Here is a 14,017-nt window from a genome sequence, read left to right on the forward strand (position 1 = left end):
GAATATTATTCAGCCAAAAAAAGAGTGAAATCTTGCCATTTGCAACAACATGGATAGACTTTGAGGCCATTATGTTAAGTGAAATAAGACAAAGAAAGACAAATACTGTATGAACTCACTAATATGTGGAATCCTAAAAAAGAAACAAAAAAAACAAGGTCATAGATACAGAGAACAGACTGGTGGTTGCCAGAGATGGAGGGTGGGGGGAATGGGTGAAGAGGGTCAAAGGATATTAACTTCCAGTTCTAAAATGAATAAGTCCTGAGGATATAATTTACAGCGTGGTGGCTATAGTTGATAATACTGTGCTGCATATTTGAAAGTTGCTAACAGAATAAACGTTGAAAGTTATCACATGAAAAAAAATTTGTAACTGTGTAATGATGGATGTTAACTGGATTTACTGTGGTGATCATTTCACAATATATACATGGAATCATGTGGTACACCTAAAACTAATACAATGTGATATGCCAATTTTATCTCAAGTAAAAATAGTAAAATAAAATTACATGTCAAAAGGAGAAAAAACAGATTAAAAGACTCAGATCCCATGGATATACAGTTAATTTGTGGAGAAGATGGGACTAGAACCCAGTCCTCAACCCCCAGGTCAGGGTTCTTCCACTAACCAAGTCCTGGTACTAACACTACTAACATGGTGCTAAGCACCAGGTACTTGCACAAAGACCGCAGCATAGAACTAGCACAGTGTTGCGCTAGGACTAATCCCCAAGGCTGTATAAACTAGACACTCAGTAGAATCATGTGAGTCTAAAATCTAAAGAGTGATGGAGGTAGTGAAACAACCCCCCTCTCCTGGTCCAGAGACATGCATCCAGGCTGAGGATGGTGGGGAGTGGAAAAAGCTGAGAGAAAGTACTGAAAGAAGATGCTCCGGTATGAAAAAGGTCTCTTCCACCAGGGAAAGTAAAACAGACAAGGGAGGGAAGTGGAAAGGTACACAGGACAGGAAAGGAGATAATGACAGTTGAGCTGTCAGGAATCCCTAAAAGCAACTCTTCCTTCTCCAGGACCAATCACACTTTCTCTCTCCATACCCAAGCCCATCCCCACATGGTCACCAGGCATCTACCTGAATGCAAACCAAAGCAGGTAACAACCATTCCTGGATGCCTCCCTTCTTGCTGCAGGCTGGGCGAGGAGGCACTCTGAGGCACCTACAATACTGAGCACAGATCTCCGTGACCACGTCCCCAGGGGGTACTCCGTAACTATGTTCACAGTTCCATCTCTGGTGTCTCCCCTTCCAGATTATGAGCTCCTGGAAGGCAGGGCTGTCTTATTTACCCCAGTGCGATGCCTGCATGTGGCAGTAACTCAGCAGCTGCCTGTGCATGAACAAATGTCTTAACTCAGCCATCACCTCCTCCGAGAGTTCGTTTCAGAGCTGCTCCACTCCTACCCCAGGTTCGGGGTGGGTGTGCCTGGTCCACATTCTCGCAGCACCTCTGTGCCTCTTGTGGTTCTTATCACAGGATGTTTTACCTCCTTATCAAAATTACCTGAAAACTCTTTTGAGTCAGACTAGACTGACACCTCTTTGAAGGCAAGGACTATGACTTTTCTCTCTTTATTCTCAGCACCTATCATAATGCTTGGAAACCAGAGGAATTTCCTAGACAAGCATTATGATAGGTACTGAGAAGGAATTTACTAGATGCTTGTAGAAAGGATGAATAAATGAACAGATACAACCAGAAGGGTACCAAAAGGAATGCTAATAGAGCAAGCACTCTTCATCACAGAGAGACCCAAAAGACCCATCTCCAGGAAAATGCCCCTCCTGCTCTCAGAGTGTGTGCCCGGAGTGTCGCTGTGGCGTTTCTCACAGCCTCTGCTGCCAGGAAGGGATGAGACGCCATCCGTATTCAGGAACAAAGACAAAGTGAACCCTCCTCAAGTCTTACTGCTAGATGGCACCTGTTGCTAAAATAGCAGCTGGTGAGCATTCTGTTTTGTTCAAAGCAACAAGGACAACGACAACAACAACACAATCTATTATGGGAAGCAGCATCACAATGACAATAAGAAATCATGAGGCTAAATATACAGCAGAAAGCAATACAGAATTTTTGCAATGAAAGACGAGGAAGGAGCTGCTGGAGCCTGAGGGTGGGGGGAAACTGAAGTGTTGATTAGAAATTGCTCAGCCTGCATTAAAAGAGAGAAACAAGAAGAGGGGGAGGGGAGGGGAGAGGGAGAAAAAGAGAGAAGGGGGAGGAGAGAGAAAGGGAGGGAGACGGAGAATGAATGTGTTTTTTCCCTGGCTCTCTGACTCATTTTTAATCTGTCCTTTCCTTCCTCCCTCCCTTTCTACCACCCCCTCAAGAGAGAATTCATTGATTGGGCTGGACTAAAATGTCTTACCTTTCCTCTCCTGGTTGCTCTGTGAATGATGAGAGTGAATCCATCTCAGCCTTGACTGCTCCTGTCTCCTCCCCACCTCCCCCTCCCCCGCCGCCATTGTTAGAGCCTCTACTTTGCTGAGGCTGAGAGGCCCGGCCACGGTAGAATGAGGGGGACACGGAAATTGGGACCAGGGAATGCCAGTGGGTGATCAGTGGGATCTCTGAAGCCAGCCCCACTTGCAGAGCGTGGAAGTCCCAGCCATCTGACAGCTGAGATGGCCCTGATAACAAACCTGTTGCCGGGCTCCCAGGTAGGAGGAGCAACCCCTCCAGGAGTGGATGGAAGAAGGCACAGACAAGGCAGCAGCTCCCCTCCAAACAAAAACCCACCCCCACAACACAAAACCCAGAGAGGCAGCCTCGGACAGTGCAAACAGGACTGGCCTGGGGTTGGGGGAGAACTGGGTTCTAATCCCTGCTCCAGCACAAACTTGCTGTGTGCGTACTACTTTCTCTGAGCCACCATTTGCATAGACTGAGAGGGCTGAATGAGGTGGTCCCTTTCAGGGATACAAGTCCATTTCACAAAAAGCTGTTAGCCATCTAGCAAGGGCTATTATGTTCCTCTTCTGCCCGACTCCCTGCAAATCCCTAGAGGGCTTTCCTTTGGGTACACCCCAGAGTGTCTGGCAGAGCACCTCTGACTCAGGGACACCCCCCCCCCACCCACCCAGACGCCTGGCTGACTTCTGGGAGGCGGTGATACAGGCTTAAGGCCACAGTTCCCCACAAATACGGTAACTGAGAAGTAGAGGCGAATTAAGGACGTTCCGAATCAGTGAGGGTGGAAGTGGAAGGCACTGGGAGGCCAGGGGAGTGGGGAGGCATGGATCAGCCAAGCCCTGAAATTAGAGATGATTCATATTTGAATAATGTGGGAGGGATGAACTCAGAGCAGCCAAGAGAAGAGGCTAACTCAGCTTAGAGCCCCCCCCCCCAAAAAACACCTAAACCTAGCAGGGGGCAAGAGCCAGCGTTAGGGGCCCTTCATTTGAAATAGGAGGAAAAAAACTGAGGCAATTGATAATTTTATTCTGAAGCTAAGGGAAATAATGTTTTTGCGTTTCTGCTTAAATATATTTTATCTTCTTTCAATCACTTGCCTTCGATATTTTAAATTAGTTCCTTTTTTCCTACTGACTTGATTTTTCCCAGTCTTCTGGTTGGTGCCCCCAAAGGGGACAAAACTTTATTCGGGGTACTACTTTGCATTTTCTCTCCTGCCCCTCACTGCCCTATTTCTGTCCTCACCACCTTTCTGCTCCTTTGTTCTTCTCTTCCATCACTTGGTTTCCACCTTGTTGCCTCAGACCCAGTCCGAACTACCTAGCTCTTCCTAGACCCCTCCACCACCACCCGAGAGGACTGCTTTGTGAATCTCTCAGGACTGCCCACCCTGCCAGGCCTCCTATCTCTCACCTCGCGGAGCGTCTTGTGGGATGGTGTACTAGGAATCGGAGCCTTTCCAGCCCTCAGGAGGGAGGGGAGAAAGTTCACCAAAACAGGAGGGGGAAACACGAAGGTCCCAGCCAGAGCAAGTGACTCTAATGTTAAGGGAAGACCTACCTTCTGAATATCTCTTCAAATTATCTTTATCAGGGGGTGTTTCCATCTGTTTATTGGGGGAGGAAAGCTCTTCTCTATGGGACCACTCCGCAAACGGTACCAAATGAGAGAGCAGGGTCCGAAACTCCACAGCCAATCAAGCCTCCAGCCCCATCTCCTTCCTCATCCTTGTTCCCCTGCACCCCTGGGAGTCACAGGAAAATGCCCCTGGGGCTCCCGGCTTCTCCAGGGAAGATATTAAGGAGACAGTTCTCTACCTTCAACATCCAGAAAACCAGTTCTCTTAATGAGTCTCCTGAGCTTTCATTTTTTCCCAACCAGGCTCTTCCCAGGACTCACATCATTACAAAGTCAGGATAAAACAGAGGAAGAACCGTTGTGTGGAAGGGGAAATGCACATTCGAAAGAACAATCTCATATCTCGACTGAGTCAAAACACCTGCATCTCGAGCCGTCTCACTTGCAATCGGGCTTCTCTCCGCCTCCCCCATCATTCTATAACACACACACACACACACACACACACACACACACACTCACACACACAGAGCCCCCTCCCCCACTTACCACCAGCCTGCTAAGCAGCTGTAAACGCGATGATGGGGGAACTGGGGGTGGGGAGGGGTGAGAACACTACCAGTACAGGAATACATATAAAGTTATTCAGCTTGGGAGAAAATGCCTCTTACCTGTGAGCCAGAAGAGAGCAACCCACGCCAGCAGGACCCGGTCCATTTTGCCCAACTTCCCATCCAGATTCAGGAGTGAGGGAAGTGGGAAGCGGCAGAGATGGGAGGATCTAGGTAACCGAGTGGCGGAGGCGGCGGCGGAGCTGCGGCTGCGGGCGCGAGCGGGGGCCCCCGGCGTCCCTGGGCGCCTCCGCCCGCCGGGCTGGCCGCGCAGGCGGGGCCGGGGGCCGGCCGCGCCACTGGCCGCACGCGCGCGGCCGCGGGCTCCCGAGGTCCGCGCGGCGCTCGGCGGCGCCTTCCCCGCCGGCTGGCGCACCCGCACGCCCGGCAGCGCGGCCGGCCGAGCGCCTTCTCGCCGCAGAGCGCGCCGCGCGGGGGAGCTCGGCCGCCGCCGCCGCCGCCGCCGCCTCCTCCTCGCCCCGCCGCCCGCCGCCCCGGGGCTTCCAAAGTTTCTCGGTCACGTGCGCGCCCCTGCGGCCCGGAGGTCAGCGCGCAGTGACAAAGTACACGGGGGAGAGGGGGCGCGGGGGCGGTGGCCGGCGGGCTGCGCGGCTTCTCTCAGCCAAGCGAGCGTTCGGGACCGAGCCAGAAGCGCGCCTGGGGACTCGAGGAGGGGGAGTCTGGGTATGCACGTGGCTGCGGCCATCTGAACTGGGAGAGAGGGACAGAGCTGCAAGGGTGGGGACCTGTAGGGATTTGGCATGACTTGTCAGCAAATCCGCTGGGCGACTGTGTGTGCTTTGCTTTAAGCCCCCACCCCCACCCCAATTCCCGCCGCTCCGCCCCCTTCCCTGTTTGATGGTGGAAGGAACCAAGAGGCCCCCGCAGAACTGGAAAATGTAGGCGGGAATCCCGCGTCCTAACTTTCTCCCGTTGAAACGTTGTGAGGTAGGATAAGGGCACACGGCTCTTTAGCAGAAAATACGTAAAACTGGAATGAAGTGAACAATTAGATGGCTTACATTTGTCCAACATTTACTCGCTTTTTGGTCTTGGTGCATTTGTCTAACACTTTACAGTTTGCAGGGCTCATACACACGGATTACTTAACATTTTTTTAAAAAAGGATTTGTCTTGTTTGTGTAGGAAAGGATTCTAAATGTATGTGTTTCATGACAACCAAGGCTACAAAGACGAGAAGACTTCCTGCCATTAAGAAGCCTCATCTTGGGTCCAAAGAGAGGGAGGAAGGTCAGACCATTAAACATGGAAACAGAGCAAGTGAAATAATGGAGATATGGAGAAAATGCCCTCGGAACATGAAGGAAGGAACAGTTTAGTGAAGGGGGTGGGGGGGAGTGGGCAACACCACAACAAAGAAGGGGTAACATCTCAATGGGCATTTGCAGACTAGGCAAGATTTGGGCTGTTCAGGGATGGTTGGTGGACCGGGGGCAGGGCAGGAGGAATTCTGGGCAGAGGAAAGAAAGGAGACAAGGCAGAAAGGCATAAAATTCCTCCGAAAACAGAGTGGTTCTAGGCTTCAGGAGAGTCCCTGGAGAGAAAGACTCCACACACTTAGAAATGAGTGTACGTATACATGAAACGGGGGTGAGATAGGAATATCAGAAACGGTGAGAACTGACTCAGGACAGTGGTCTTTCATGGTTGCCTGACATCTGAATTCCCTTCTTATTTTTAAGGAACTTATTTTAAGGAACTGCGGAAGCCAAAAAGTCTAGAACCATCTCCCCGACCGCAGCAGCTGAAGTACAGGCCCGGGTCCCGGGCATGGCCAGCGACCCTCTCACTCAGAGCTTTCTGAATTGGGAGGATGTGATGCAGGAAGCAGAGACAGCGGGGAATCGGTTCAGCCACTAAGGGGGCAGAGGCATCCGGTGTCCATGGCCGGCAGTGGTAGAGTTCCAGCCAGCAGACTACTCTGAGGTGTGATTTTGGCTGTGCTCTTCCTTGTGTAGCCTCTCCGGGTTCCAGCCCATTTTCCACATCTGGCTCTTCAGCCCTCCTGGCAATTCGGTGAGCCACCCAGTATCCTCTCATAAATTCCCTGTGCTTATTTTGGCCAGAGATGATTTCTGATGCTTGCAGTTAAGAACACTGACTAATAATGCTTTGTGAGAGAGATCTGGAGGATTATTTTCCTTCATATACAAAAGTAAATATATACGTACATGCATAAATGAATAAAAATAGACAATAGAAATAAAAGAGGTACCTGACATTTGTAGGTTTCCTACTAGGGTCTGCACACACAGCCCTAGATGTTTTACAAGCTTTCTCATTTAATCCTAATGAGCAAACTCAGGTCCAGAGAATTTAACTTCTCTAAGACCAGGTGGCTAGTAAGTGGCAGACGGAGGATTTGAATCGAGGTTTTTTTTTTGACTCCAAAGCACATCCCCTTTGCACTATTAAAGGAACATCTAGGCCAGAGAGTTGATAGGATGATGCATTGCATTGTCTACAAATTATTTGCACACATTTACCATACGTGTGTGTATAGGCACAGGCACACTGCATGAGAGTTTGAATAGTGTTTAATATCTAAACATACATAATGATGCTGTCTTATGCAAAACTTGATGTGAGAGCTAAGAAATTGGGAATGGGAGCTGGACTGAGCAAAGGGAACCTGGATATACATGGAAAGTAGAGAGTGAAAGCCCACAGAAATGAGCTTTGAATGTGTGCCTGGAGTTTGTGCCTCTGTACGTAGGCAAGGAGTCAGGGCACTTGGGGAAGAGCTTGTGCCAGAGTGAATCACAGAACGCAAGGGTCTTGTCCATCACCCCAGGAATTTGTTTTCTGTGGAGCACTCCACGTGACTATCTTCTAGCAAGAGAAGTGCAGTTGGTCAGCATCTTCCTGAGTGGGTGGGGCCTGGGCCATCCCTAAGGAGATACTAAGTTGGGCCAAATCACGTGTATGCCCCTCCCCAACGCACATGTTATTACCAAGGTGATGGAGGATGAAGAGAATCTTCAAGGGTACACCTAATGATTCAAAACATGCAGCCTAAAGAATGGAGGAAGGAGGAGAGTGGGACAGTGGTGTTAGTTTGCTGTGTTGGTGGTGGTAGCAGGATATGACCCCAGAACCCTGGTGCTCTTCCAAGTGTGGTTTTTGAACTTCTGGCATCAGAATCACATCAAAGTCTTTGCTTAAATGCAGATTACCTGCTCTACAAAAAAACCCTATAAGATCAGAAGCTCCTGGTGGGGCTTGGAAATCTGCATTTTAACTGCCTTACTCAAGTGCTTCTGAAGCTCGCTCATGTTTAAGAAGCACTACCTAATCACTTTTTTCTTTTCCCGGGAAGCTGTCGAATTGATGCTTGCGATTCAGATCCGGTTAAGCTCCAGTTGTCCATTATCCTGGCCAAATAGGACAGAACCCCTATAGAGATGAATTTTTCACCGCCAAGAGAAGGGGCTGGGTCCCCGACACTTCAAACTTCCTCCTGCAAACAGAGATGGCAGCGTGTAGGACTGTGTGGGACCAGATCAGGACTCCCAGGAAGCCACCGCTGGAATTGTGTATGATGGGGAGAAAGTGGGGACTAACAGGCTGCTCCGCCAAAGCTGTACCCTTTAGAACAGAATTAGGACATGGAGAAAAGAGAAGTGAACCACCGCAAGGAGACATGCTGGTAGCTGGTAGCAACCACAGAGTTATAAATATAATGCAGCTGAATCCTCTCTAAAACATGATTTCATTGCAGGCACATAGGCATGCATGCACATGAATTCTGCTGAACGTAGGTCTTTTTAAAGCACACAGATAATATCCCATTTCTCCTTCTCCTCTCTGATCTCAACTTCCAGGAGGAATCTATGAGATGTGATTTTAAAACAGATACCATGCTTCTTATCAAGGTTTTGCTCATCTTTCCTTCCCTTGTACTACCTTTTCAGGTTGTTATCTTCTCCATCCCCTATATCTTCAAAACCACCTTCAATGAATTATGATTTTTAAAAAAAATCTAATCTACTGTAGAGCATAGGGAACTATATTCAATATCTTATAATAACCTACATGGAAAAGAATCTGAAAAAATATATATGTGGAGATATATATATATAATATATATATAACTGAAACACTTTACTGTACACCCAAAACATTGTAAATCAACTATATTTCAATACAAAAAAAAATCTAAAGTGAGAAACTAAAAATAAATAAATAAGTAAATAAATAAATAAATAAATAAATAAATAAATACTGGTGACTCGAGGCACCTTGTACTCAAAACTGGAAACATTTTCAAGCCCTTTCCTATTGAAAAATAAATTGTTTCATTAAGAAAATGCTTTAAAGAAAGGAATTGCAAATATAAAGTGCGTGATGCCAAAAAACATTTTTTTAAGCTATACTGCCAAGAACCATGGTAAGTATATAATAAGTAAAAGATCGGGAGAATGTGCTGAAAATTCAACGTACTTGAAGCAGATTTAACTCAAGAGCCTGCTGTCTCAGGCTTCAAATCAAGCTGCGGTGGTGCGGGGTGCAGGATTAGGTGATGTCTGCTGGTCGCATTCCGAAGCCAGGCTCCTGCCAACAGTGGGCAGCCTCCACCTGAGTTAGGGCTCCAACAACGCTTTCCCCACAGGTCCATCCAAGGATGAGGTGCAGAAAAAAGGAGCAGGACATCAAATTATATGTAGAGCATGGTCTCAAATATGGAAAATGCATTTAAATAGGAGACAATGGAAAAAACAAAAGAGTAACTGGTTAATTTGGGTAGGATGGTCATTCGGTTGTTATTTTCTTCTTCAGATTTCTGTATGCTCTAATGTTTCTACAGTGTAGAAACAGTTGCTGGACAAAAGATACAGCTGGGCCACAACTTAATCTCTGGGACATCCCTGGAGGAAGGAAAGAGTCAGCAAGAAGGGGTGACAGGTGTTTTGTCAAGCCTGTATCTTTAGCCAGTTACAAAGCCCCCAAATGTACACCTGCTCTCATCCTGTCTCAATTGTGAGCTGTTAATCAAGTTAATTATGAGCAGTTAAAGCCCTGGGAGCCCTTACTGACTGACAGTTAAACCTATAATTTCTTTGTGAGTTACAGAGCCAAAGATGAAGTAAGGCTGCTGTGTCTCCAGTTTTTGCTTTTGTTTCTGTTCTGTTTCAGTGTTAGCATCCCTTGGAAACCAGAACAGCATCAACAGCCCCCTAGATGAGCAGCAGAGCAAATTCTAGTGGTCAGGCAGCATCTTGTAGCCCAAAGTGGGAAGGAAGAAGGAAGTCTGTCTTGCTGTATTTTATCAAGGCTTTGCGTGCTAGGTCTTGGTGATTAAGCCAGAAGCATTGTCCTAGAGGCCTTTTCCACTGGCACAGGTCAAAGATGAAGCCCAAAGAAGGGAAGTTAGCCAGAATAAGTATGTCACCCAAAGACCTCACCCCCAGAAAACTGGCAGGTAAGGGAGCTGGAACAACAGAGCCAAAACACTGAGCATCGTGCAAGGAAGCCGCTCAAACAACAGAAGGGTCATTTGTGGGCCCTTGAAAGCTTGTGTTAAAGCACAGCAGCTTTGACCTTCGTGTTGGAGTCGTGGGGCGAGGCTTTCTCATAGAATTGCTAATTCTGTACCCCTACTCCAGTTCTGAGTGGGGGCCCTATGCACAGAAATCAATCTGTATTTTTTGTCTAATTAATTACAAACCGTTTCAGGGCCTTCTTCCCTTTTCCTCATCTTCTTCCCTGAATTCATTCATTTATTCCATATGCATTCATTGAGCACCTACTATATTTTAGACACTCTGCTGTTTAGAAGTTCAGGGTGAGTAGGATTTCAAAGATGAATGAGTCACAGCCTCTTCTGTCAGAGAGTTTACAGTTGAGTTGTAGCCGTGTGCGTGTGTGTGTGTGCGCGTGTGTGTGTGTGTGTTGGGGTGAGGGAGAGACAGATATAGCCTTTAAATCTGATAGGGTGACAGGGCCTATATTAGGACATGCACCAGGGATGGTGGGAGAACAAAGGGGGAGGGGTCAGTTACCCATCGGGAGTGCTGGAGAGAGATGTCTTCATGAAAAGGTGACCCCTGAGCTAAGTCTTAAACACAATCTGGGCAGAATTTCTAACAGCAGAAGTGGAGCAGGAGGCAGTGCAGATGCACAAGCAGCGGGCCAAGGTGAGAGCGGGGCCTGCTGCCAGGAGTATGAGTCAGCAAGGAGGCTGGGAAGGTAGGCTGAGGTCAGACCAAGGGGAGCCAGGCTACCAGGTCTGGGCTTAATGCTGCCGGCAGTGGAGCACCCATAGGGTGTCTAAGCAGAAGAACAAGATCACATGTGTATTTCCGCCAAGTTATGGTGGTCACAGGGTGTAGGATGTATTGGTGGAAAGAGAGACAACAGGCAGAGGCCTCTTCCATGGGGGAACTCGTTACAAGAACCCAAGAAGGGACATGCACCAAGACTGAGCTATGGGGTAGCAGGAATTTGAAGCAGACAGATGTGAGAGGGACATTACAGGGAGACACAAGAAGTAGAATCCACGTGACCTAACAAAGTTTGCATGGGGATAGTCTGAGCAAGCAAGAGGACTCAACTGGACTTCAGGTTGAGTTACTCAAGAACGTGGTGTGCATTCAGGCACTATCTAGAGAGGGTGGGGAACTTGGGAATTCCCTTTTCTTTCTGCAGAGCACTGGGTAGTAAACATCCTTGAGCATCTCTAATGAACAGCTTGGACTACTAGTGTAAAGAAGCAGGGATCTCAGAGACCAGAGCCACTCATGGGGAATGTGCACCCTGAGGAAGTCATTTTACTGCTCTGAGCCTCAGTTTCCCATTCTGCAAAATGGGGAGGATCATAGAGTCTATGTCATAAGGGTTGTTATGAAGAAGAGAGATAACCCTTATGCTGTGTTTAGCACAAAGTCTGACACAGTAGCTTTCAATGAATGTTAGCAATTATCACTATTAGCACAGGTTGGAGGATGCATTCTAACTATACTGTCAGGGGCTTAACTTAAGGTAGCATCAGGAGAAAAATAGCATGAGAAAAAACATTTTCACAACATTAAAATGCTGTGTCTCCTTGGGTGGTTTCATAACACTCTGCTGAAAATCACACCTCATACTTAATATTAAAAAAAAAAAAAAAGTAGAAGCCACCCAAATTTCCAGTGGCTTCTCACCCATTTAGATTGAAATCCAAAATCCTTACAGTGGCCTTGTAAGCCCTATGTGATTTGGCCCAAGCTCCCTCTCCAGTATCCTCTCTGCTCTCCCCCTTGCTCAATTCACAGCTACAGACTTTCTTTGCTGTTCCTCAAATATCCCTGACAGATACCAACATTGGAATCTTTGCACTTGCTGTTCCCTTCGCCTGGGATGCTCTTTGCCTGACACCTTCATGGTTTGCTTCCTCACTTCCTTAAACTGTTTGCTTAAACTTCCTTTCCTCAAATAGGGACATTTCTGACCACCCTAAAACTACGCCTTCCATCAGTCCCCATTCTCTTATCCTGAATTATTTTTCTTCATTGGACTTACTGTCCAATGAAATGTTCAGACATCTTATTATATACATAGTTGTTTATTTCTTTATTGCCTGCCTTCCTCATTATAAGCTTTGTTTTATTCTTATTATTGTGCCTAAAATAGAGCCCAGCATTGAATAGACCCATTATTATTATTATTATCATCATCACCATCATCCCTTTTTTTAGTGGAGGTACTGGGGATTGAACCCATGCTTTGCATGCACTCTACCACTGAGCTATCCCCCCCACCCCGCCCAGTAGCCTCTTAATATTTATTGAATGAATGAAGCACTTCCTCTTGGAAACTCTTCTCTTAATTTCCCTGGTTTTCTCCCTGCTTCTCTGGACATTCCTTCTTGCTTACCTTTACTCAGTTTTCTTTTTCTAACTGACTTCTAAATTCTGGTGTTCTTCAGGACTCCATCTTGGATCCTTTTTTTCCTCTTCACTCTCACCCTAGGCAATCTCATCCAATTCCATAAATTTAAATACCAGCTCTATGTGGCTTACTTCCAAGTTCTAGCTCTAGCCCAGAACTCCAGACTTAGATAGCCAATTGCCTGCTTGACATCTCCCGTTGAACGTATAATAGGCATTTCAAAATGAACATGTCCATGACTGAAGTCTTGACCCCTCCCCTGCCCTCTGCCATGCACACCCCAATCAAAACTTGCCACCGTCTAGAATTTCTGAATAGGAAGATTAATGTGGTTGGAAAGTTGGAAACATTGTTCTGTTTATGTAGGATTTACCATATGATCCAGCAATCCCACTCTTGGGCATATATCCAGAGAAAAATATAATTTGAAAAGACACATGTACCCCAATGTTCACAGCAGCACTATTTACAATAGTCAAGACATGGAAACAATCCAAATGTCCATCGACAGATGATTGGCTAAAGAAAATGTGATATATACATACAATGGAATACTACTCAGCCATGAAAAAGAATAAAATAATACCATTTGCAGCAACATGGATGGAACTGGAGATTGTCATTCTAACTGAAGTAAGCCAAAAAGAGAAAGAAAAATACCATATGATATTGCTTATATGTGGAATCTAAAAAAAGACACAAATAAACATACTCACAAAATAGAAACAGACTCACAGACATAGAGAACAAACTTATGGTTACTGGGGGTAATGGGAGTAGGAAGGGATAAATTGGGAGTTTGAAATTTGCAGATACTAACTAGTATACATAAAACAGATAAACAAGTTTATACTGTATAGCACAGGGAACTATATTCAACATCTTGTAGTAACCTATAATGAAAAAGAATATGAAAATGAATATATGTATGTATTTGTATGACTGAAACATTATGCTGTGCACAACAAATCAACACAACATTGTAAACTGACGATACTTCAATAAAAAAGAATGCAAAAAGTTGGTGAAAAAAGTTGGTGAAAAAAGTGATCTTAAATTGTAAACCATATAATGACACTTTTCAAAAACCCTTACATGATCACCCACATCCTTAGAGTAATACTTGATCCCTGACACTGCCATGCCCAGATCCCTGCAGATCACTGCATCCTCAGCATGCACCATTCTCCACCTGACTGCATATACTTCAGCAACACCAACCAGTCTTCCCTCTGTTCTGAGGATTCACCAAGCTCTTTATTGTGTTGAGGCCTCATCATGTGCTGTTCCTTTGTCTGGAATGCTCTTCTTTCAACTCTTCACATGACTAGCTCCATACCTTTGCATCCTTTCTCATTTTAAGTGGCACCTCCTCAGAGATGTTTGCCTCTGATCACCTACATAAACATTGAGTAGTTAAATGCAAATATTATTTTAAGTTTTTAACACAAGATAAAGTAATCTCAGCCAAGATGGAGTAATAGGAGATGAATT

General features: G+C 46.2%; 1 protein-coding gene and 1 long non-coding RNA gene across 4 annotated transcripts in view; one reads left to right on the forward strand and one right to left on the reverse strand.

Annotated features, from left to right (window-relative positions):
- ILDR2 (immunoglobulin like domain containing receptor 2) overlaps positions 1–4,865 on the reverse strand; it is a 60,528-nt gene extending 55,663 nt beyond the window's left edge. For all 3 annotated transcript variants that reach the window (XM_064477952.1, XM_064477951.1, XM_031435853.2), the window contains exon 1: positions 4,691–4,865. In XM_064477952.1, coding sequence (XP_064334022.1) covers positions 4,691–4,736 — 46 coding nt within the window. In that variant the 5' untranslated portion in view covers positions 4,737–4,865. The remainder of the gene's footprint in view (positions 1–4,690) is intronic.
- Positions 4,866–5,186: 321 nt separating this feature from the next.
- Positions 5,187–8,833, forward strand: LOC116148083 (uncharacterized). Its single transcript, XR_010377402.1, has 4 exons — positions 5,187–5,314; positions 5,777–5,881; positions 6,334–6,667; positions 7,971–8,833. It is a non-coding gene; the product is annotated as an uncharacterized LOC116148083 (long non-coding RNA).
- The last annotated feature ends 5,184 nt before the right edge of the window (positions 8,834–14,017 follow it).

The sequence above is a fragment of the Camelus dromedarius genome, chromosome 23 (assembly GCF_036321535.1).
Source record: "Camelus dromedarius isolate mCamDro1 chromosome 23, mCamDro1.pat, whole genome shotgun sequence".
NCBI classification, from domain to species: domain Eukaryota; kingdom Metazoa; phylum Chordata; class Mammalia; order Artiodactyla; family Camelidae; genus Camelus; species Camelus dromedarius.